This window comes from Telopea speciosissima, chromosome 7 (assembly GCF_018873765.1).
Source record: "Telopea speciosissima isolate NSW1024214 ecotype Mountain lineage chromosome 7, Tspe_v1, whole genome shotgun sequence".
NCBI lineage: Eukaryota > Viridiplantae > Streptophyta > Magnoliopsida > Proteales > Proteaceae > Telopea > Telopea speciosissima.
In genome coordinates, this window is record NC_057922.1 from 51,368,484 (window position 1) to 51,393,743 (window position 25,260).

At 44.7% G+C, this 25,260-nt stretch overlaps 2 protein-coding genes across 3 annotated transcripts in view; both read left to right on the forward strand.

Moving 5' to 3' along the window:
* Positions 1-1,671: 1,671 nt before the first annotated feature.
* Positions 1,672-25,260, forward strand: part of LOC122666858 (protein FAM133) — a 40,755-nt gene continuing 17,166 nt past the window's right edge. The window contains exons 1-2 of one of the 2 annotated variants that reach the window (XM_043862954.1): positions 1,672-1,676; positions 11,276-11,373. In XM_043862954.1, the coding sequence (XP_043718889.1) occupies positions 11,287-11,373 (87 nt within the window). In that variant the 5' untranslated portion in view covers positions 1,672-1,676; positions 11,276-11,286. Of the gene's footprint in view, positions 1,677-11,037; positions 11,374-25,260 lie in introns of those variants that run through there. The other variant, XM_043862953.1, reaches the window with a different exon arrangement.
* LOC122668666 lies at positions 10,249-10,680 on the forward strand. Its single transcript, XM_043865203.1, has one exon. It carries the CDS (start codon positions 10,249-10,251, stop codon positions 10,678-10,680), a length of 432 nt encoding a protein of 143 aa, XP_043721138.1.

Genomic DNA, 25,260 nt, shown 5'->3' on the forward strand with positions numbered 1-25,260 from the left:
GGCAGGTGTTGCCCAATTCTTGGAGGGTGATCTTGGGTTTCTATGTCTTTTTCGCCCGCCTGGGGCGTGCCGCCACTATTCCCCTGTTCTCCCACTTTTATCTGTTGAAGAAAGGGAATCATGGATGTTATCACTTTGCTCATCGCATGCTCAAGGGGCCCTATGCGTCTGTGGAGCTTCTCACGGGGATCACTAGCAACATGAAGTATTGGAGGGATCACTTCTTTTTTGCCACGGTCCCCCGATGCCCACTACGGACTATTAGGGAAGTCATTGACCCCAAGAGGGTCAATCAGGGGCTTGAGCTGAGTGATTTTGAGGGTGACTCCCTCAAGCTGTGCCTGGGTCATAATCCATTCCACGTCCAGGAGTTGGACTCGGAGGCCTTCCTGTCCCTCTGGAAGCTAGGTCCTGGTAAGAGCACTGTCTTTTGTACTTGATTGGCATGTTTGTATTTGAATATATATGTCATCTGACTGGTTGGGAGGTCTATGCAGTGGATATGCGTCCGGACTTCAGTTTGCTCCGTGGTAATCTGCGGAGGAAGGCCGCTCCTCAGGGTGGTCCATCTGCTGAAGTGACCGATGTTGGTGGTGCTTCTGCACCTGTGGCTATTGGAGCAAAGCGGAAGGGTGGTCTAGGACATGCCCATGTGATGAGCTCTGGTGTGCGTGTCCTCCTTCCCCGTACTTCTCTTGATGATGATGGCATTTTGGGCTCTGTGCCTCTGCCTCCATCTGTCGCCTCTTCTGGGTCTTCTGCATTGCCCCTCTCCAAGGGGAAAGGGGTGAGTTCCTCTGGTGGTACTGCCACTGATCTTCCCGCGATGGATGAGTCCATGGTGATCACCTTGGGCGTGCCAGATGGCTCAACCTTGGCTGGAGCCGACGTGTCACGGGAGTGGGTGGATAGGGGTAGGCTCCCTATCGCGAGGGTGGCCTTGTAGAGGCTTAGCGATGCGTGTCTGGCCCAGACTCTCTACCATGATATGGCTTCGGTGAGTTATCCCTTTTTTTTTGTCTCATCATGTTCGCTGCTCCACTTATACTTAGAGTGTTTTATCACTTGGCATGTTGATTATAGGTCCATCACCTTGTTGCTGAGATGGTGCTTTGATTGGAGAGTCACGCTTCTCGCTAGGTGCAAATACAGCGCACCCTGCGTGATGTGGAGAGGGAGCTCCAGGGACAGATCAATGCCCGTGAGAGGGCAGAGGCCGACGCGTAGAGGGTGTCGGGGGAGCTCGCGATGGCGTCAGGGAATCTCCTGGAGGTGTTTGAGGAGCTTCGTGTGACCTCTGCTGGTGCGGCCGAGAGCTTGGCTAGGGTTCTTGCCTTGGAGGAGGAGCTTCATTCGTTGAGGGGGAGACATGAGGCGGAGCTTGCATTTGCAGGCGAGCGAGCTGTGGCTGAGTTCCAGGCGTCCTCGGCATTCTCAACGCTGTATCAGGCGCAGCTTCAGCCTGCCTATGAGGGAGGGGTCCGGGACTTAGCCGCTTGTGTCCTGAAGGTGACCCCCGATTATGACTTCTCTATCTTGGGGTTCTCTGAGTTTGTTGCGGTGCTTTCGGGTGTAGCGGTGGTGGAGAGCGTTCCAGTGTCAGAGGTGGAGGCTGCCCTGCCTGAGGGGGGTGCTGCTATGCATCTTCTTGAGGTGGATATGATGTCTCCTGCTGGGTCGGAGGTGACCCACCCCTCTGTGGTCCCTTGACCCTACTGCTGTACCGATCTTGTAGACGTCTTGATCTTTTTTCTTTTTGAACTTGAGTTGTAACTATTATGACTTCTCTATGTGATCGCCGTTGCTTTTCTTTGATTGCATTGTCTCTTGGTGATTGTTTGCATGTTGATGCCCTATGACCCTTGATAGTCATGGGATTTTGGTAGTGGCGTTGTGCCTTGGTGGTCATCGGACCTTGGTGGCTTAACGCCTTAGGCGTAGAGCCTCAATGGTGGCATGACGCCTTAGGCATAAAGCCTCGGTGGTGGCATGACTCCTTAGGCATAGAGCCTCAGTGGTGGCATAACGCCTTAGGCATGGAGCCTCAGTGGTGGCATAACGCCTTAGGCATAAAAGCCTCGATGGTGGCATGACGCCTTAGGCATAAAAGCCTCGATGGTGGCATGACGCCTTAGGCATGGAGCCTCAATGGTGGCATAACGCCTTAGGCATAAAAGCCTCGATGGTGGCATGATGCCTTAGGCATGAAGCTTTAGTGGTGGCATGATGCCTTAGGCATGAAGCCTTAGTGGTGGCATGTTGCCTTAGGAATGAAGCCTCAGTGGTGGCATGATGCCTTAGGCATGGAGCCTCAGTGATGGTATGACGCCTTAGGCAGGAAGCCTCAGTGGTGGCTTGACGCCTTAGACATGAAGCCTCAGTGGTGGCATGACGCCTTAGGCATAGAGCCTCAGTGGTGGCATGTTGCCTTAGGCATAAAGCCTCAGTGGTGGCATGTTGCCTTAGGCATAAAGCCTCAGTAGTGGCATGTTGCCTTAGGCATAAAGCCTCCGTGGTGGCATAACGCCTTGGTGTAGTGGCAGTGATTCGATTGAGTGGTAGAAGAAGACAAGTATTCCTGAAACACCTCTTTATTTTGAATGAAAATTTTCAAACTGCCCTTGAAATAGTGATGTTGTCTACTGCTACTGCTGTTACCACTACCACTACACTACTACTTGACTGCTACTATTGATGGAGCTGTTTGCTTCTACTGGTAATACTTCTTCAGGTGTTCTGAGTTTCAGGTACAATCTACCTTCTTGCCCCCCGGAGTCTTCAAGCGGTAGGTCCCTGGACGTATCTGGTTGGAGACTATGTAGGGTCCTTCCCAGTTGGCTGACAGCTTCCCTGCCTTCTATGGCTGTGATGCACTTGCCCTTCGTAGGACTAGATCTCCCTGGTGGAATAGCCTTTCATTGACCCTGGCATTATAGTATCTGGCAGTACGTTGTTGGTAGGCGACGTTCCTTAGTAGTGCTCTCTCACGGACCTCATCTATAAAGTCTAGGTTCGCCCATAGTCCGTCGATATAGGTACGTTCGTTGAAGTGTAGAACCCTATGGGACATGGCGCAGACCTCTACTGGCGCCAATGCTTCAGTGCCATATGGTAGGCGAAATGGGCTCTCTCCTGTGGGTGTCCGTACTGTAGTTCGGTACGCCCACAGGATGTTTGGTAGCTCTTCGACCCATTTTCCTTTGGCTCCCTCCAGCCTTTTCTTGACTCCTTCCAGTAGTGTTCTGTTAGTGACCTCCAATCTTGAGATATGAGGTGTCACACGCATCTGTGAGCTTATGGGTAGTCTTCTCCCATTGCTTGAAGAAGAGCTGTTGATCACAAAGCTTTTGCAAGGCGCCGAGGATCTCTTGGTAGAGACGTCCTATGGGGGCCTGATCAATACGAAGGCCAAACTGCTGCAAAGCCTTTGTAGCCTCTTTTCCCAAAGGTTCAGGGAAAGAGTTCAGGAAAACCTGCTTCATGTTAGGATCATACAGGCCGATAGTCGATGTTGTACCTGTGATACAATGCTTAGAATTTGGGGTTATTGAATTGTTTGTCGTTGTCTGAGACGAGGATCTGTGGTACCCCAAACCTGTAGATGACGTCGTCGTGGATGAACTTCTCCATCTCTGTCTCTGTTATCTTGGCCAAGGGTTTAGCTTCGACCCACTTGATGAAGTAGTCAATCACAACGACCAGGTACTTTCTGTTTCCCGGTGCTGCGGTGAAGTTACCTAAGATGTCCAGTCCCCACATGGCAAAAGGTATGGGGTTGAGGATTGATGTCAGCTTGGTGGCGGGTAGATGGGGTGCTTGGGTGAACAACTGACACTGCTCGCACTTCTTGGCATATTGGATGGCTTCCTCTTGCATTCGTGGCCAGTATAGTCCCTGGCGGAGGATTTTGTAGGCTAGGGCTCGTCCCCCCATGTGGCTTCCACATATCCCCTCATGGACTTCTGCGTCCTAGGCACCAGAGTAGTGGTGCTGTTGCCCCCCGCTTGTATAGTACCCCGTCTAGGACGGTGTACTTTGCAGCTCTCATCTTGATCTTTCTTGCATTGGCCTTGTCTTCTGGTAAGACGTCATTCTAGAGGTAGTTGAGTAGAGGGTCCATCCAGCTAGGTCCCTCCTCGATTTCGTTAACCTGTTTTTCTTTATACGTTGGCTCATGCAAGATCTCAACATAGACTGCGCTAGCCAAATTTTAGAGTTCCTCATTGGCTAGCCTGGATAGGTCGTCGACGGCGGCGTTCTCATCCCTGGGAACTCGAACCATCTCGAACTTCACAAAACCCTCGATCAATGCTTGAGCACGTGCTAGGTATGATGCCATCCTATCATCTTTCACCTCGTACTCTCCATTCACCTGATTCACCACAAGCTGGGAGTCACTCCGGGTGGATAGGTGTGTGACTTGGATGGCTCTGGCCACCTGGAGTCCAGCTAGTAGTGCTTCGTATTCTACTTCATTATTGGATGCTTGGAAGGTGAATCGGAGAGCATATTGGATACGGAATCCTTCGGGGCTGGTTAATATGAGGCCAGCGCCGCTTCCCGCCGCGTTACTCGACCCGTCCACGAACATGTCCCACGATCCATGATCCTTCTCCTCGGGCTCCCCTATCTCTGATTCGATCTCAGACAGGGTACACTCTGCAATAAAATCTGCAAGACCCTGGCCTTTGATGGCTGTCCTTGGTTGGAACCTTATGTCATGCTCACTTAACTCCACCGCCCATGCTATTAATCGTCTGGAGACGTCTGGCTTGTGGAGTATCTTCTTCAGAGGTAGGTCTGTGATGACTGTGATGGTATGGGCTTGGAAGTATGGTCGTAGCTTCCTAGCTGCAATTACTAATGCATAGGCTACCTTCTCGATCCTGGTGTACCTGGTCTCTGCATCGATCAGAACATGGCTGACGTAGTAGATAAGCCTCTGGACTTTGTCTTCTTCCTTCAGCAGTACTGCGATGACCGTGACAGGGGTGGCGGCCAGGTAGAGCTGCAATTCTTCGTTAGGTTCCGGTCGCCCAAGCAGTGGTGGGCTCTCTAGGTACTCCTTCAATTCTCCAAACACCTTCTGGCACTCTTCCGTCCATGTGAAATCTTTAGGGCTTCGGAGGTTTTTCAATGTTTTGAAGAATGATAAGCACTTATCACCTATTCATTACACGAACCTGGAAAGGGCGGTGACCCTTCCATTCAACCTCTGCACTTCCCTGACCGTCCGAGGAGGTGCCATCTCTTGGATGGCCTTGATCTTGGATGGGTTAGCTTCTATTCCACGTACTGAGACCATGAACCCCAGGAATTTTCCTGACGTTACACCGAAGGTGCACTTTACAGGGTTTAGCTTCATCTGGTTCCTCCTCAGTACTGTGAATGCTTCCTCTAAGTCGGTCAGGTGTTGGTTGGCATGGATGCTTTTCACGAGCATGTCATCCACATATACCTCCATGTTGCGCCCTATCTGCTCCTCGAACATCTTGTTGACCATCCTCTGATAGGTGGCCCCTGCATTCTTCAACCCGAACGGCATGACGTTGTAGCAGTAGTTCTCCTTGTTCGTCCGAAATGCGGTGTAGGACTCATCACCCTCATGCATGAGGATCTGGTTGTATCCGGAGTAGGCATCCATGAAATTCAGCATCTCATGGCCGGCGGTGACGTCGATCAGTAGGTCGATCCTGGGCAGTGGGTACTCATCTTTTGGGCATGCCTTGTTCAGGTCGGTGTAGTCGACGCACATCCTCCACTTCCCACTTGGCTTTGGTACCATGACCACGTTTGCGAGCCAGGTTGGGAACTTCTCCTTTCTGATGAACCCTGATTGGCTTAACTTCTCGACCTCTTCCTTGATTGCTACTTGTTGGTCAAGGGTGAAGTTACGCCGCTTCTGTTGAATGGACTTCCTGGTTGGGTCGACATATAGTCGGTGCTCCACTATGGAACGTGATATTCCCGGCATGTCGAAGGTCGACCATGCAAAGACATCCATGTTCGCTTGGAGGAGGTATCCAAGCCCTTCTTTCTATTCCTTGCTTAGCAGCGAGCTGACCTGAACGACCTTGGAGGGGTCGTCCCGGCTGAGGGGCCATGGGATGAGGTCTTCCACTGGTCTTCCCCTTCTCTCTGTCAGTTCATCTGTCTGGTCACTGACCATGTTCTCTAGGCAGAGTGCCATTCCACGGGTGTTACCATTGTTCTTTTTCATGAAGGTAGCGTAGCACTCCCTTGCTTTCTTCTGATCTCCTTGGACTTCGCCTACCCCATTCTCGGTGGGGAACTTCATCTTCAGGTGAAGTGGCGATATGACTCCTCTAAGGGCTGTCAGAGATGGTCGCCCTAGGAGGCCGTTGAAGGACACCACGGACTTGACTACCATGAAATTCACCATGATGGTCACTTTTCGAGGGTGTACCCCGAAGGTGACGGGTAGTTCTATGGTACCTCTGATGGAGGCGGTGGCACCTGAGAATCCATGGAGGTAAGTGGGCTCTGGTTTGAGCTGATCGTCCCTGAACCCAAACTGTCGATAGGCATCCAAGGAGAGTACGTCAACAGACGCCCTTGTGTCTATCAGTACCCTGTGTACAGGTCGGTTGGCTACCTCCACCTATACTACCAGGGTATTTTCATGTGGGAAGTTTAGTCCTTCCAAGTCTTCATCCGAGAAGGAGATCACCGCCTCGGTCTTGGCTATCATGCTTGGCTTCTCTGCCACTCCCACGAACCTGGCATGAGCTTTAGCTTTTCTGGTGGGCTCTTGCCCCGGTCCTCCAAGTATGGTGAGGATAGGAGGTCCCTTGGTGCCACTAGGTTCTGTTGCATCTCTCCGCTCTTCTGGGCGGTCTCTCTCTCGATCTGTTCTCCTTTCTTCTCGTCTCGGTTCCACTCTGTCTCCATCGCGACCTCTGTCTCCTTGGCCTGAGCGGTTATCACGTCTCCCCTTCACATACTTGTTCAAGCGTCTTGCTCTTACAAGTTGTTCTATCTCTCTCTTCAATTGATAGCACTCCTCTGTGTCGTGCCCATTCTCTTTGTGGAAGAGACAATACTTGTTAGGGTTTCGCTTCTTTGGTCCTGCTAGCATGGGTCACAACCAATGGAGTAGGTCACAGTCTTGGATCTGCATGAGTATCTGGGACCTGATGGTGTTTAGTGGTGGGAACTCAGGGGTGCTTGCCCTCTCACTTCTCTCTGGGCGACGGTTTGTCCTCCCAGATGGGCGGTCGCTCTTCTCTTGTCGACGCTCTGTCCTCGACCTCTTACTCTCTTTGCGGTCATCAGGTGCTGACCTCTTGTTGTCCTACGACTTGGCCTCTATTATTTTCGTTCTAGCTTGTAGTACCTCGGCCATATCTGCAAACTCGTTGCACCACTCCAGGAGCTCTTTTATAGTCCTAGTCTCATGACATGCCAGGTCCTTGATCAGGTCCAGATCCCTGATGCCTCCTGCTAGGGCTGCATGTTGTGTTTAGTCGTGTAAGTTTCGAACCTCCAGGGACTCCTTGGTGAACCTGCTAATGTACTCCCTGAGAGATTCCCCAGGGTTCTATACCACGTTCAGTAGATTGACGGTGGTCTTCTTCTTCTTGACACTGCTTTGGAAGCGGGTGACGAACTGTTCGCATAGCTCTATGAACGAGTATATAGATCTCGATCGTAGCCTGGAGAACCATGATGTGGCTGCTCCCTTGAGGGATGCAGGGAATGCCCGACAGGAGACCACGTCCGACCCACCATACAACGTCATCATGCCATTAAAGTAGTTGATGTGGTCATTAGGGTCAGTGGTACCGCTGTAAAGTTCAAAGGTGGGTAGTCGAAACCTGAAAGGTAGCGTGGCTGACATGATCTCTGCCAAGAATGGGTATTGTCCAGGTATGGAATGTGTCTCACCTTTGGTCTGCTTCTTCAACCCTTCCAGCTTCTCATCCAGGTCGCGGAGTCTTCGATCAAGCTCCTCGTCCCGTGTCTGTCCCTCACGCTTGGCCGAACCTTCGCTGCGACCCCGTTCACGCTCTCTCCTGGATGTCCCCTCTCGCCTTGAGTGTTGGCGGGATGGTGAATGGTCACGCCGTGATGAACCCTGTCGTGAAGGTGAGGGGCTTTCCTCTCTGTAGGTTCGGCTTCGTCGTGGTATGTGACCTTCTTCAAGTCGTCCGTCGAACATAGACCTCCGGACCGATCTTTGCGGGCTAGACACCCTTGCCCTGGGTGTTGGCGTCCTCCCACGTTTTGACCGTGGCGAGAGGTCTCTTGTTCTCCTGGGATGCTGCGAAGGCTCCCCCTGCTGCGGAGTGGGGGTTGCCCATTGCGCAAGTCTCTCTGATCTCACGCCCCTGGGAGATGATCTCCTAGGGTTCGGCTCTTATCGAGGTACGGTCTCCACCCTTGCTAATGGTGAAGTCCTTCGACGGTGAGACGTCGCACGCTGTATCAAGTATTCTTGAAAGAGTCGTTGTTCATCGAGGATCTGTCATTGCAGGTCGTTGATCTGACCCACAGTGGCTGGAGCATTGGGGTCAGGTATCACCTCCACCACCACATCGTCTGCCTCATCATTGTTGGGCTCGTCGACCACAAATTAGTTATTAAGGGGGATCTCTTCCTCTAGAGGGGCATGGTCCTGGTCATTGGCTCTGCGGCGAGAGTACTCTGGGGGTGGTGATCCATTCCTTGCTCCGTTGGTGGTGGTGGTAGTCTTCCTTCGTGCCATTGAATGAATATGGAAGCGAGCTAGTAGCTGTAATGGCTACCGTCGTTCCCACAGACGGCGCCAATCTGTTGCGTCAAGAAATCATTGAGCGATCCTGCGAGTGCGGTCACCTGCAAGTGGACCAAGGGGTCAACAGATAAAACCGGTGTGGTTCTGGCCTGGGGCTCTCCGATGCCAAAGTTAGATCTCCTGAGCAAATAGATGAATAGTAATTATTCAATATGAGTTTAGATGTCCCTTAATGGGGTTGTGTACCTTGCCTTTTATAGTAGTGCATGGCGGTGTGGAGAGTCCCAGTTTGATGGCGAGTGTGCCGTTGAGTGGATAGAGGCCCTGGGTAACAGGGCTCTATCCTGATTGGTCATCTCCCCGCAGGAGGGAGTGTCCTAGTGGTATCAAGATCCTTGGCGGATAGATACCCGTGTGTGGTGATAATGTCGTTGGTGCTTGAATCCGTCTAGGTGACGTGACTTCTAAGCGGTGGCCTAGAGTCCTGGTGGTGACATGAGTCTGTAGTGACACGATTGGGTCATAGATGAGTGGCCCCGGTGTCCGTGTACATCATGTCCACGTCCACGATGCCACGCCTGGGTGCAGGCCCACCTGGGTGAGAGGCGGCGCTTGGGTGTAGGCCGTGCCTGGGTGAAGCCACGCCTGGATGCAGGCCGTGCCTGGGTGTAGGCCGCACCTGGGTGAGGCAGCGCCTGGGTGCAGGCCGCGCCTGGGTGAGGCCACGCCTGGGTGCTGGCCGCACCCGGGTGGGACCCCCGGTTCATTCTCCTTGGTTCTGGAGCGGGTCGCCCTGTGACACATGGCGGCCGCTGATTGGTCCGGTGAATCTTGGATGTATCAGAGGATAAGGCGACAATCTACAAAACCCAACTTCGTTTTTTCAATTTTGAAGACAGGTAGGTTTGTGTGGCTCAAAGCGAGGAAGTTTTTCAGTTAAAAGTGTGTACCATCTACTATGTAACCAGAAACGGGAAGCTAAAATCCTTATAGCCTCTTCATCTTCAATTCACTCTTGGGACGAGGTCCCTGAGATTGTATGGAAGAGGGTCTGGAAGAGCGACAACCTGCCGAAGATTAAAAGCTTGCTATGGAGGGTTTGTGCAGATGGGATAGCTTCGGCTGTAGCTCTACACCAACGTCAGATACCAGTGGATAAGATGTGCCAACGATGCAGTCTGTATATTGAGATGAGTTCCCATATCTTGCTCACATGCCCATTTGCAAGAAGTGTTTGGTTTGGTTGCGAACTGCCACATAGAATCCCAACAGGTGAAGAACTTAAATTTCATAATTGGATTGAGGCCTGGTTGTGTCTTGATTCTCAGGATAAAAAAGGCTTCAAAGGAGACCCTAACGCTATGCTCATTTATCGTATGGTTCCTTTGACTGCGCGTAATGATCTACTATTTGCAAAAAGGTAGTGGAAGCCGGAGGAGGTTATTGCTACAGCAGAGAAGGCGTGTGGAGAGTTTCTTGATGCATGTAAATGCCCCTTGGCTGATGCAATTATGGTGAGACCTCCTGTCAGTCGTACCTGGGCTCTTCCACCTTCTGGTTACTCAAAGCTCAACTGTGATGCTTCCTATAGCAAAGAAAGAAACTGCAGTGGGATTGGTTTTCTATTACGTGATCATCTTGGTCACTGCCAGTTAGCAGTCTTTGATCCAATACACTTTGCTGAAGTTGTGGTGGGGGAGGCAGAAGCAATTAGGCAAGGTGTGCTTGAGGTGATATCAGAAGGAGCAATGAGAATTAAGGTAGAAAGTGATAACCAAGAGGTGGTCACAGGGTTACAGTACTCGGAGAGGGACTCAACTTTGTCTATTCGGCCAATCATTAAGGATATTTTGTACCTTGCTTCATACTTTGTTGACTGTCAATTTCAGTTCACCTCAAGGGCAACAAATGTTGTTGCAGATACCCTTGCTAGGCGGGCTTAATCTGTTACGGAGCGAATTGTTTGGCCCAATTCCGATCCCTGCTTAGCTACTCCACTTGAGGCAGACGGCAGGAGTGTAATCCGTCCCTAAAAAAAAACTTCAATTTACGAGTGTCTATGAAATATTTCATAAAATCATACCAAAATAGCATTTATTCTTGGAATTTATGTAATAAGAAGGGTGCCACGTGGTAAAACAATTCCAAAACGCCGGTAGAGATTCCTCTTTTTGGATATTCACCTAGAAAACTCACCCATATTGTGCTTCTTCTCTCTCTCTGATCTTTAACAATACAAATCCCCCACTTTCTCTCTCCGAACGAAGCACAGATACCCAACTTACGCCTTCATTCTCCCATATTCCGTCCTCTTGTTTCATATAGTATATAGAGTTACAAACGATCTTCCACCCTTCTGTAGTCATATTAATGGGTTGTCTACCCATTAATTGGCTCAATTCGTTAATGGGTGTTTCGAAATCTGCCGAATAAAAGAAAAACTCTACTCAAACTCGCATAAATTCCTCAATTCGTAGACTCCGGCAATTGTTATTCTCCTTTGTTCTCTTTCCTATTGTTCGCTTTTTCTCATCGGAGTTTCTTTTAAAATGGGGAAGAATCAAGCTTACAAAGCTATGCAAAAAGCGAGGTTGGGTTCGAGTTCGGCTGGGCCGGAGGAGATGGAAGACGGCATGGTTTGCATCCTTCCATACTAACTCATTTTGAATCTTTTGCTTGTTTTATCTTCGTATAACCTAATTTCGTTATTTGCAGAAACCTTGTTGCGTGTTTGTTTTGTTGAATATTTTCCTGCCCTCCGGGGGAGGGGGGGGGGTGGAGGGCTAAATCTCTGTGCGGTGTTTAATGAGTACCTATTGGTCTGTTCGTGGGTAGTCCATCTTCGTAACATTTTAGTTTCAAATTTGTGTGATATTTTCTACATTTTGTGGCCTGATTTACTTGTATGTCAAATGTAATTTTAAGTGTTGCTAGGTGCCCTCCAATCTACTACTCATAATCTATTATTCAAATTGAGAACGCTCCATTCATTAGTGACGGGAAGTTTTGTTCTTGTCAAATTTTGTAATTAAAACCTGTTGTTGAAAATGGTGACCCTTATGTGATAAGTGCTGTCTGTTGGAATTTGGGCAGTGAAATGGAAAGCTTTAGTGATATGCTTTCAATTATTCTGATGGATCATGTAGTTCACTACTATATGTGGACTTCCTTTAGGGAAAACGGGACAAAGGGGAAATTTGCACTTTCCCTCTTAGAGAGGCAAACCTTTCCCCTTGCTAATTTTGCTAATGGGAGAAGCATCTGATTTGGCTGAAGGTCTTGGGAGAAATATTTGAAGGGTTAAAGGATTTAATGTTGGTGATTAGGGCAAGATTATGGCTGCAAGTTGAGTTAAATACCTTGGGAGTTCTGGCGAGTGCAAAGCTGAACGCAACAACCATTTGAAATTGTAGAACTGAAGACATAAAGAGGGCTTCTGGGTCGGAAGACAAAGTTTCCATCCATTTCTTGGGTGGCTCACTCACACTCAAAGTGCTTTGGGTGGTGTACCAGTTAACTCGATATTTATGCACCAGCCTTGGCCCCAAAGAAATTGGAAAAGTTGATCTCAGATTTCCGGTGGAGCGGGTCAAACGAAAAGATAAAGATGTTCCCTTTGGTAAAGTTGAAGTGGATGTTCAGGCTAAAAGAATTGGGTGACTTTGGTATAGGACATCTCAAGTTAATGAACCAGGCCATCCGTACAAAATTGTTATGATTCTTCAATAATGAGGGAGTAGTTCCACTGAGGAGTCTAGTGGGATGCAAAGATGGCATAGTTGGGGAAGGTGGGATTTTAAAAGGATTGGATGTTCTCATGGTATAGGGTTATTTTAGGAGTAACTTCTGAGGTAGTGAATGGCTGGGGGGGTTAGATATTGGAACTATTTGGAAGTACCCCTGGGGGTGATGATGTCACACTTGCTGATAGATTCCCCATTCTCTTTGATGTGGTGATGGAAAAGTGGTCACAATAAATCAATCGGCATATAGAATTGATGAAAATCAGTATCACTTGGAATACAACTCAACTCAACAGTGAACCAAATTGAGTAAAAGGCAGTATCATTTGGAATACTGTGTTAAAAGTAAACATTATAGACCAAGAGATGTGTGATTGGAGTCCTCTGACCAACCTTTTGTAGCTTCTATATAGCTCTTCTATTAAATGGGTGGGGCATGCAGCTCAGAAAGATGATACACAAGGGGTAATTTCTGATAATCTTACTTTGAAACTGTGATAGGGGTATTTTTGTCCTTTTTTTATGTTTGTTCTCCCTTAGCCGATTCTTATTTGGGTATTCCTAATCTGAATCGGCATGGGTAGCTTTCCTATTTCTAGTATGATTATTGTAACTCTTTGAATATAAATAAAGGGGCTTGGTGATCCATATTGATCATTCAAGCATTCAATTCTACAGGGCTTCTAACATGGTATCAGAGCTAAATCTGATCTAGGAAGGAGTTCTCAAAGTTTTTTATGGTTTTTTTTCTTCCCCCCTCCAATGGTTTTTGGTTTCTCCCTTCTCCACCACCCTCAGCTCCTCTCTTTCACTCAGGGCAGCACCTATGAGGTGATCTAATGGAGATTTAGATGCTGCCCTCAAATTCACCTCATTGAGGACTGAAGATTACTGGTGTGGCCTACTACTGGCAGATTCCCTCCACCATTGGAGATCGTGTTCTTCCCTCAAAAGCTGAAGATCGATTTCTGTTTTTTTTCTGGAGATTGGTTCTTGCTATTCCTGGTACACACCCCTTCCTGTTTGAAGACTGTAGTATTGGATCAAGTCAAAGACAGATTTAGCTTTGCGATTTCTCTCCAAACAGTTTTTTGGCCCAATTTGTTGAAATTAGGGCTTCTTATTGGCTCATCAGAATCAGCTCATATTTTGAGGACTTGTTCTCTCCTACAAGAGGGAAACTCTACCTCAGTTTTAGCCTAGTCTGATGGTTGGAATTTCTAGAAATTCAAAATCCAGTTCTCTGCTCGATTCTGACAACTGCTTTGCTAGGGTTTTTTATTTTCTCATCAGGAGTGGCTGATCGTTTGTAGACTTGTTGTTCACTACCAGAGGGATTTTCGATCCAAATTTGAGTCTTTTCTGACGGCTAAATTTTTGAGAATTTCAAAACCCTTCTGTTATATACTCGGGACATCATGTCTGATCTGACTTCTGTTGACTTAGATGGATCTGCTCAACCCGAGTAACTTCCTTTTGTTTCTCCCACTAAACTAGATGGGACTAATTACTTGATGTGGTCAAGGTCTACTTACCTTACTATTGCTGGCTGTGGCTACACGGGATACCTTACAGGCAGCCTTCCCAAACCTGTTGAAGAAGGATCTGCCCTGGCTCGATGGTTATCTCATGACTCTATGGTAATGTCATACCTTATACATTCAATGCATTCTTCCATTGCACCGGGTTATCTTCTCCTAGACACTGCTGCCCAGACATGGAAGGCTGCAAAGGATACCTATTCCTAGGTTGGGAATGATGCTCAGGTATATATGAATTACCAGAAAAAATTCATGATACTAAACAGAATGAATTGACAGTTTCTCACTACTATGCTGAACTCCGAAAGTGCTAGCAAGAACTTGACCATTACTTTGATTATCAACCCACTACTGCTACTTATAATGCTGCATACAGGAAATTATGATTTTTTGGCTGGCCTTAATGTTGAATATGATCCGATTAGAATTCAGATTCTCAGCAAGGATCCTTTCCCTACTCTGGAACAGTCGTACGCATTAGTCCACATTGAAGATCGACGCCGTGCAACTATGCTCCATACTACACCTCCAGATCGGTCAGCTCTAAATACTGGGACTACTTCGAATCCTCCTATTGCTGAAACTTCTAAATCTGAAAAGGCAGCCATCAAATGTGAACATTGTGGTAAGTTATGGCACACTAAGGCCACATGTTCGAAGGTGCATGGTAAACCAGGCGACTTTGAAGCTAAGCGTGCTGCTCGTGGAAAATTGAAAAACAAAGCCAATCATATCGAGGCTGTTACTACTACTCCTACTACTGACATTGGACTATCCAAGGAGGAACTTCAAGCTTTCCGGCGTATGTTACAGGCTTCCGCTCCTTCTACTACATCGACTCTTGCCAGTTCTTCCACCCAGGTTTAAATTTTGCCCACTCAGGTATTTCATTTGTTGGTCATTGTGCATCGGTAGTCTCTTCTCCCTGGATCATAGACTCCTGTGTCACTGATCATATGACTGGATCCTCTAGCCTATTTCATCGTTATTCTCCTACTTCTAGTAAAGATAAAGTTCGAGTGGTTGATGGTTCTATCTTCTGTCTCTGGGAAAGGATCTATCTGTTGCTCTCCTTCTCTAACTTTATCCTTTGTTTTACATATCCCTAAATTTACCACTAATCTTCTATCCATCAGTAGTCTTACCCTTGATTTAAATTGCAAAGTAACTTTTTTCCCTTCACACTGTGTTTTTCAGGATTTGGCAACAGGGGCGACGATTGGATGTGGTAAGATGCATAGTGGATTGTACCTGCTTGATAATGGGAGTCCTGCTTCACCACCACCACTTCCTTCTGCTATTCATCAAAGCTCATTAGTCTCTTCTGAACTTCAACAATGGCATAAAAGACTAGGTCATTCTCCTTTAGGAACTTTATTTTTTTTATTTCCATTATTAGTTAAACGATGTAAGGACGAATTTTTTTGTGAGGCCTGTGTTTTGGCCAAACAACATCATTCCACTTATTCTATTTCTAATGAAAGAAGTTCTTCTCCTTTTAATCTTGTTCATTCTGATGTTTGGGGACCTAGCTGAAAATCTTCCCTCAAAGGCCATCGTTGGTTTGCTTTTTTTATTAATTGTTATTCTAGGAGTACATGGGTTTATTTAATGCATAACAAAAGTGATGTCTTTTCCTGTTTTCAAAGCTTTCATAAGATGGTTCAGACCCAATACAATGCCACTCTCAAGATATTGAGGAGTGACAATGGTAAAGAATATATAGATGGTCGGTTCCAACACTATCTTGCTGCCCATGGAATCCTCCATCAGACCAGTTGTGTCGACCCCAGCCCAAAATCGTGTGGCTGAAAGGAAAAACCACCACCTCCTTGAGGTGGCTCGGGCTATTATGTTTGTCCATTCTGTTCCTTCCCAATATTGGCGAGATGCTGTCCTTATTGCAGCCTATCTCATTAATAGACTGCCTACCTGAGTCCTTGACTCACAAACCCTTGCTACTTTATTACAGGGCTCTTCCTCCTTTGTCGTTCCACCTAAAGTTTTTGGTTGTGTTTGTTATGCTAGGGATACCCGATCCCCAGGCAAACTTGAACCCCGTGGCGTCCGTTGTATTTTGTTGTGATATTCTCCATCCCAAAAGGGTTATAAATGTTACCACTCCTCCACCTGTCGTGCGTTGGTCAGTATGAATGTTATCTTTTATGAAGCTCTCTCCTATTATCCATCTGCACCTCTTCAGGGGGAGAATTTTAGTAAAGATGTGTTGGTTGAGCTTCCTGGACAAAACCAGCCGAATATTGACCCCACCCCTCTTGACCCTTCTGCTCCTCCCCTCCCTCCTACTGAAGACAGAGAGGATTTTCCCCAGGGGAGAACTTAGATAATGCTGAAAATCCTATTGCTGAAAATCCTATTAAGGGGGAGTTGACTCCAGTTCAACAAACCATTAGGGAATTTCAGAAGAAAATTATGACTTTAATCTTAAAACCTACCATAGGGGACATTCCAAAAACACGCAGCTCCCATCCATTGTAGCACCAGTACCAATTTAGTTGCCGGCCTTGGAACCAGATCATTCTCCAGGTAACATCTCTTCTCCTTCTTCTCCTGACTTACCTATTGCTCATCGCAAAGGTATTCAGGCTTGTACTCGGCATCCTATTTCTCATGTTGTCTCTTATGATTCCCTTTCTCCTCCTTTCGTACGTTTGTCTCTTCTCTTTTTTCTGTCTGTATTCCCCAAAATTGGTAGGAAGCTTTTACAGATGGAAAGTGGAAGGCAACAATAATGGAAGAAATGAAATCCTTACAAAAGAATGATACATGGGAGTTTGTGGTTCTTCCTCCAGGAAAGACACCAATTGGATGTAAGTGGGTGTTTGTGGTGAAACAGAAGGTAGATGGCACTGTGGATCGATACAAAGCACGATTGGTGGCAAAGGGATTTACTCAGACTTATGGGATCGACTATTAGGAGACCTTTGCACCAGTTGCAAAGTTAAACACCGTCAGAGTACTACTATCTTGTGCTGTAAATCTGGGATGGGAATTGCAGCAGTTAGATGTGAAGAATGCCTTCCTCCATGGAGAGCTTGAAGAAGAAGTGTATATGGATATTCCACCAGATTTCTCATGTGATAAAACCAACGGCAAAGTGTGTAAATTGAAACTTGCTTTATACGGGCTGAAGCATTCACCCCGTGCATGGTTTGGACGGTTTCACAAGGCTATGGTTTTTGTGGGTTATAAGCAGAGTAATGCTGATCATACCCTGTTTATAAAAAGGAATCGTGAAAAAATAACTATTCTCATAGTCTATGTGGATGACATTGTGGTCATCGGGAATGATAATAATGAGATCAGCAAGTTGAAGACTTTCTTTGGCCAAGAATTTGAAATAAAAAATCTGGGAAACCTAAAGTACTTTCTAGGGATAGAAGTTGCTCGATCTTCTAAGGGCATCTTTCTTTCTCAAAGGAAGCACATCCTAGATTTGTTGACTGAGACTGGAATGCTAGGGTGTCATCCTTCTGATACACCTATGGAAGCTACTATACGGCTTAAAGAAAAGGAGGGTGAACCTTTTGACTAAGGTCCTTATTAGGGATTGGTCGGCAAGCTTATTTATCTATCTCATACACGACCAGATATAGTCGCCGTCGTGAGTATGGTAAGTCAGTTTATGCATGATCCTCATTCTTCTCACATGGATGCTGTTCTTCAAATTCTCCGGTACTTGAAGTCAGCCCCGGGAAAAGGAATCCTTCTATCTCCGAATGGCCATCTTCGTGTTGAAGCATATACTGATGCTGATTGGGCTGGATCCTCTGATAGGAAGTCCATCTCTGGCTATTGCTCTTTTGTGGGTAGAAACCTTATTGCATGGCGTAGTAAAAAGCAGAACGTAGTGGCAAGGTCTAGTGCCGAAGCAGAATTTCGTGCTATGGCACAGGGTATTTGTGAATTGCTATGCCTCAAAGGCTTATTGCAAGATCTTGGTGCTCTTGTCCGTCGTCCCATGATGTTGTATTGTGACAACAAGGCTGCCATTAGCATTGCTCACAATCCTGTTCAACATGATCGTGCCAAGCATGTGGAGGTTGAGAGGCACTTTATCAAAGAGAAGTTGGAAGAAGGGTTGGTCTGTGTTCCTTTTGTGCAGTCTGCTGACCAACTAGCTGATGTGTTCACTAAGGGATTAAGTGGAAAAGTTTTTATCCTATTCTTGTTCAGTTGGGCATGTTTGATATTTATGCTCCAACTTGAGGGGGAGTGTTAGAATAAGTAGTTCTACCCGATGGGGTCGATAGGGATATTTTTGTCTTTTTTATGTTTGTTCTCCCTTGGCCGATTCTTATTTGGGTGTTCCTAATCTGAATCGGAAAGGGTAGCTTTCCTTTTTAGTATGATTATTGTAACTCTTTGAATATAAATAAAGGGGCTTGGTGATCCATATTGATCACTCAAGCATTCAGTTCCAGGGCTTCTAACAGAAACTTATGCGATATAACCCAGAATCACTGAGACAGGGAGAAGATATGGAGATCTGTTGCTTGGTGGAAGGTTTTGCTCATGTGTCATAGAACAAGGTATTAATTCTTCAAGTTCTTCAGGAAAACAGATGAGGACCTGAAACTGTTGAGGGTATTGCAAGTTTGCAATTCTGATGTGGCAATGTCTAAAAAAGTGACTTGTGGACTGTGGATCAGGTAGGTCACCTTATCAGTTATTTTTACTTGAGATCTAGGACTTAACTTCGTCACGGTTTCAGTATTTGGCAAACACAAAGACGAGCACATCCACATTAGCAAAAAAAGCATTTGTGTACAAATTAATTTATACTCCCCCATTCACCTGCAAAAAAATTTATAACCCCCGCCCTCAAAAAAAAAAAAACTGAAATTTTGGTGAATCTTATAAGTAAAAACAACTGGATTATGTGATATAATTATGAGCCTAAAATTCAGTGTTTGGAGCATAAACAAAGTAAGGGGAAAATCAAAGAGATAATTTAGTTGATGTTCACCCGACCTTGCATGTTTGAGGTGGTGTTTGTTTGGTACTGCACCTACATTTATATGGAAAAAGGTTTATTGGATGACCCACAAATGGTGTCTCTTTTCCTGATCTGAGCCATCTTATTAGATCGGATGGCTCTCCTCCTGATGCAGGTGCACATCCATGGTTGGACCATCTTGGCTTGGTCTGGAAACCCGGTGCAAGGTGGACCAGGTCCAAACCTGGTTTTATGGTTCAATAGGGATGTCTTGATATTTTCTATTCAATGGGATATTTTGTAATTTGAAGTTCATTTAATTATTTCTTTATTGGTGTTAACTGTAGGAGAAGTTGTGAGGAAGGACATACATAGTCTAGGTCTTGTTCCAAGTATGACCTCGGATAGAGCCTATTGGAGGGCAAGGATCCATGTACCAGACCCCATGTAGCTGAGATTCTCCTAACTTGCCGGGCTGTGCCTCGTTCCTCTTACATCCATCTTTCATTTTTCTCTCTATTTCTCCATCTTTCTTTTGACGTTTTACATTTTTCGTTTCATTCGCCATCCCTCTTTTCCCCTTCTCTGTTTAGACCTCAGTTTTCCCCTATTTTGTTTTGTTTGGATCCATGTAGTCGACCCCATTAAGTTGGGATAAGGCTGAGTTTGTTGTTGTTGTTTATTAATGTTAGCTATGTAGGATTGAGTGTCCAAATTAGCTTGGAACTCTATTTTTGGACTCAGAGTTTGATTCCATTAAGGTTTAGAGTCTAGTTAGGAGTCTTTTATTTTCTCTTTAAATACAAGCTTGTAATCAACGTTAAATAATTTAGAAGATGGAACATTGAATGAAAATTGAGAATTTTCTCACAGGTTTTGAGTGGCGCGAGCTGTTTTCCTCTCTTCTTTTCTATCTCCTTTCCCCTTGCTCTTTCTCCTTTTCCCTCTCATCGTATTCTGTTTCAGACCTCTTAATACTGTCCATTGTGCTCTGTATCTGGGCAGAACCCAGCCCCTATAACGCGAGTTTGAACTCCTTGGTGTTCCATCAGTTTGGATTCAGATGTGAGGGCTTTTCTCCTTACCTATAGGTGTCCTAACACCCCTCACCCAATATTCTGTCTGCACTAGGGAACTAAACTTGCAACCTTTTCTGAGTGTTGATGTATACATTGATGCTGCCCTTCCCTAACAGTTCGAGCTTTTAGGTGAAACGGTAGCGAACATGGTATCAGAGCAGGGAGGTCAAGTATTCGATTCCTGGAAAGTGCATCGGAAGAGTTTTCCCGACATTTCTTCTCCCTCGGTGCTACGTGAGGGAAATGTCACGTGAACTCCACATGCAAGGACCATGGGATCTTGGCCTGCAGGTGTGGGGGAGTGTTGATGTATACATTGATGCTGCCCTTCCCTAACAGTTTGAGCTTTTAGGTGAAACGGTAGTGAACACTGAGCTTTACTCTTACTGCCATATCCTTTTTCAGCATCTTTTGTTAGTTGTTAGGCTGCTGAATCCTGTGAGTGCTTGTTGGAGTTCATAGGGTTTGGGATTGTCACCATCGATCTTGAGTTTCTCCTTGGAAGGAGCCCACATGAGGGAGATTCTTCATCTGAAATGAGACCAGCTTACTGCTGGTTCTTCTCTTGTTCTTAATACTTATCGTAGGTTGAAGATTAAGACCCTTTTTTATTTGCCTTTAAAGTACCACTGCTGTAGTTATTTAATTACCCCTTCCTTATATCTGTATCCTTCTTTGTCCCCTATTTTCATTGCTTCCAAGTCTCCTCCTGCTCAAGAAATCAAAACCCTTTCATATTCTTTCCTTTGTAACTTCTCTAATAATCCTTAGGAATTCTGGTTATTCACAAGTTTTCCATTCCCTTCTATTGCTTTGATTTTTGTTGAATCGGGTGGGCCCATAGCAAACCCAATAGGCTATTTTGATCCGGGTTCCCATTACCCCATTCCTCTGTTTCCTCTCCCTTGCATCTTTCTTCTTTGTTCCTGCAAACCCCACTTTCTCCGTCCAACCACCCCACCATTTTTTTGCTCAAGTCAACACCACCTTCTACTCTGGCAGCCTCACAACTCCAGCAAACAACTCTAGTGACCTTTTCATCTCAGAATTTTCCTCTAGAGTTCTCTAAAATTTCTTCTTTGCCAATCTCTCTCATGCCTGAATTTTTTATCTCTTGATTTCATGGTTTCAGGTTTCAAGTTTAAATTTGAATGTTTCATGGCTTAAGGTTTGTAACTAATGAAAGTAGAGGGTGAAGAGAAGAGAAGAAGAGCTCTCTCAATCGTAGAGCTATTCCATTGCTATCAGGGAGAAGAGGGTTTACAATATAAACATAAGAATAGGGGTAAAACATTAAAAGACTACCCTACATATCTTTAAAGCTAAGAAGGCTCTCGGTATTAGCTAGGTGCTAATCCCAAGAGCCACTATTGGCTCACAACTAATATCTAACACTCCCCTCAAGCTGTAGCATATAATCCCATATATATCTATCATGCCCAACTTGTCACAAATATAATCAATTTGCCCACTACGCAAAGGCTTTGTAAACACATTTGCCAGTTGCTCTCTAGTTCTAACATGACCAGGAAGAATTAACCCATTCGGCATTTTCTCACGAAAATGACAGTTGACTTCAAAATGCTTCGTCCTCTCATGAAATACAGGATTGGAAGCAATATGAATTGTTGCCTGATTATCACACCATAGTTGCATGGGAGCTGAAACTTTACCACTCAATTCAGATAACAATTGTTGTATCCACATCAACTCACATGTCAAGTGTGCCATAGCTCCATATTCTGACTCAACACTAGAACGGGCTACGATACTATGTTTCTTGCTTTTCCAAGAAACGAGGTTTCCTCCAACAAATGTGCAGTATCCTGTAGTCGATCTCCTATCAGTTGGAGACCCTGCCCAATCAGCATCCGAAAATCCTTCAACTCTGTTGTGACCATGATCTCGATACACTATTCCTCTACCTGGAGCCTTTTTGAGATAGCGTAATACGAATAACTACATCCCAATGAGAGGTCCGGGGAGAAGAAAGAAATGGACTCACCACACTAACAGTAAAAACAATATCTGGTCGAGTAACTGTTAGATAGTTCAACTTACCCACCAGTCTCCTATACCTCTCCGGAACATCAAGAACATCTCCCCCTTCAGTAGTGAGTTTCACATTGTGATCCATAGGAGAGTCAATAAGCTTAGACCCAAGCATGCCTGTTTCAGTAAGTAAGTCCAAAACATATTTCCTCCAAGAAAGAAACACTCCCTTCTGAGATTGAGCTACTTCGTGCCCGCTTGATAACCTTACTGCTGTTTCTGTGCTGAAACTGTACTGAGAAACAACAGAACAATTTTTTCCGTTTCTGTGCTGAGAAACCGCTTTTGACCTGCTTGGTAAACTTGTTCTGGAAATGTTTCCAGAAGAAAATTGGAACACCACTGGTATTTGATAAAATCTGTTTCTGGAACATATACTGTTACCAATACTTAGAAAATTTTAATAACATATTTGTTTTGAATAATGTACTGTAGCTAATAAAGGTTAAAATAAACATCGTAATCAAAAGTTTTATGGTCTAATAAAAGTGTACAACAAAGCAAGATACCAAATATGTTCAATGGGGTTCTAATTTCCTCCTTTGTTTAAATCAAGTTTCTGAACAGCATCAAGGATACCTTTAAATATCCTTGACTTTTCCTCTGCATCTTGAATTTCTACAGTTAACATTTTTTTTTTTCTTCCTCGCCTTGAATTGCTTTTTGTATATATCCCTTGGCATAATCAGATGAAGGGGGATTGTCAGGCAAAGGAGTAGACGTGGATGGTCCCACAGAATCATTTGTGAGTGGGTTATCTTTGGTACTAGAGCATTTGATGTCATCATCAACCCATTTGAAAAATCTGCAACAACGGTTTTCAACCTGTATTCCAAATACATTGTTCCATATCAAGAGACCATTATTGGGTTAAAAAAGAACAAATCACAACATTTCAATTGAATGTAGAAGTTGGTAGTCAGTGGGCAACACCAAAATCGTCGGCCTAGGTTTGCTTGTGATTTTACTACTCGAACTTTACATTGTCCTAACCCACATTCACATAATCGGAATTCGTCCACCCACATAGAAAATGTATTATGGTTTGGACATTTGAAATAGTCTCTACCACTATTTGGACCGTTCTTTGTTGTATAAACTTTACACAACGTTTGGCAGATTTTGCATCTCGCAACGGTAACCAAAGTCTCATTGGAAGTCATCTGTTCAATGTTAAAAAAATAAATACAATAACGGTTCTGGAAGATAAAAGCTTGAAATAGTAGCATAATGTAGACTTCGCAATATGTAGTATAATCAAAGATATTAAAAGTAGAATCAAATTAAAGTTAACAAAAGTATTAAATCAAACGTTAAACAATGTAACAATTGAAAATTCAAACATAATGAAATATTGTCACTGTTGAATTGGAATCTGGGGTATCTTCCTTTTTCTAGCAAAACGATTTGCAATAATTATTTGAATTTCATTCATAAGTCTTGCCCCTGCCCTTTGACTAGTAGTTGCAGCAGTATGCTCAAAAGATTGATGACTTAGATTTAGTTCATCTTCTACTGTTTGTTCACGACCATACTCTTCAAATAACTCATCTCGTCTTTGTTCATCTCTTATGTAGTTGTGCAGTCCATAACATGCTACTATAATGGCGGCTTGTTCTTTAATTTTATAAGATTTCATTGACCTTAAAACCTATTTTTCAATACGCCGAAGGACCTTTCAATAACATTACGTAGAGAGGAATGCCTGTGATTGAACAACTCCTTTGCTATTGTTGCATGCCCTCCATCCCCTTGAAAATCTGACAAATGATAACTTTCACCTCGAAACGATGTGAAGTATCCTAGTTGACTTGCATAACCTGAGTCAACAACATAATACTTGTCTTGAAGTATTATGGACATTGTAAATTAATATTTCGGTGTTAACATTCAATTATAATTTGTATAAGCTTAAAATTGGAGTAATAGTCTTTATCTGGAGGTGGATGAGGGAAACCTATGTTGGGATCTGATCTTGCTGCTTCAAATACCCGAGCATCATGTGCACTTCCTTCCAAGCCTACGTACACAAATGTGAAACTTATATCGAAGGAACATACATGCATGACATTCTGTGTGATTAATCTTTTTCGATTCTTATATCGGGTTTGCTTTGAAGGTTTGACAACGACACTAATATGAGTTACGTCTATTGCACCAATGCAATCCTATATGGAACATACAACCAACCAAAGTCACTACAAAATTGGGTAATTATATGTACGAATAAATAAACAATATTATGTAGTTTAAGATTAAAGATTTGAGACTACCTTAAAATATGGGTAGTACTTTTTGTTGTAACGAATCTCATTGGGGATCTCATCAAAAGAAGGCAGCGTGATTGTTTCCTTTGCTAATTTGAGCATAGCCTTCAGCACTGTATGGAAGACAGAACTAATTGTTTGTGCGGAGTGCTAAAATTTCGTACATACTTGTCTACTAGCCCTACCATGCGCTATTGTAGTGATAAATATTACAAGTTGTTCATTAACTCGAATATACCGACTATCTGCCAACCAACCATTACGTACCATCTTATCACGTAGGTTGAGAAAAACATGTCTTTCCATCCTGGAATGAGTGTAGCAGTGATTTGAATAACCATTCAATATCTTTGCTACCCTAACAGCTCCTGTGTAACTACTATTCATTAATGGTTTTCTAATCCAGTAATGATCTATTTAAATTTGAAGTTCTAGTATCATCATTATATCCTCATCAGTTGATGAATCATCACGGTCATCATTGTTCATTGACATATCTGTAAATACATATAGATATCAATATACATAAAAATCCATTTAGCAAAAGACTATTTAATCAAAGTAGAAGTTGTCACATGCATAATATAAGGTTGAAAAAGCAATTTCAACCAAATGTTACACCAATTAAAATAGTTCATAAAATCACACTTCCAAAAGTGTCTCACATATTGTAAAGGTTCATTTAAACATCCAAAATAGTTCATAAAATCACACACAAACTGCTGAAAAGACTAAAAGTTTTGTTACTCCCTAAGCAACGCACGCAACATCGATGTCCTTCGTTCAGGAATCACTTCTACAAATGACAGTCTCAACCAGGGTCAGTGTGAATTTTCTTATGAGCGTTCACATATATCTCTTTTGTAATGTCTGGTATTGAG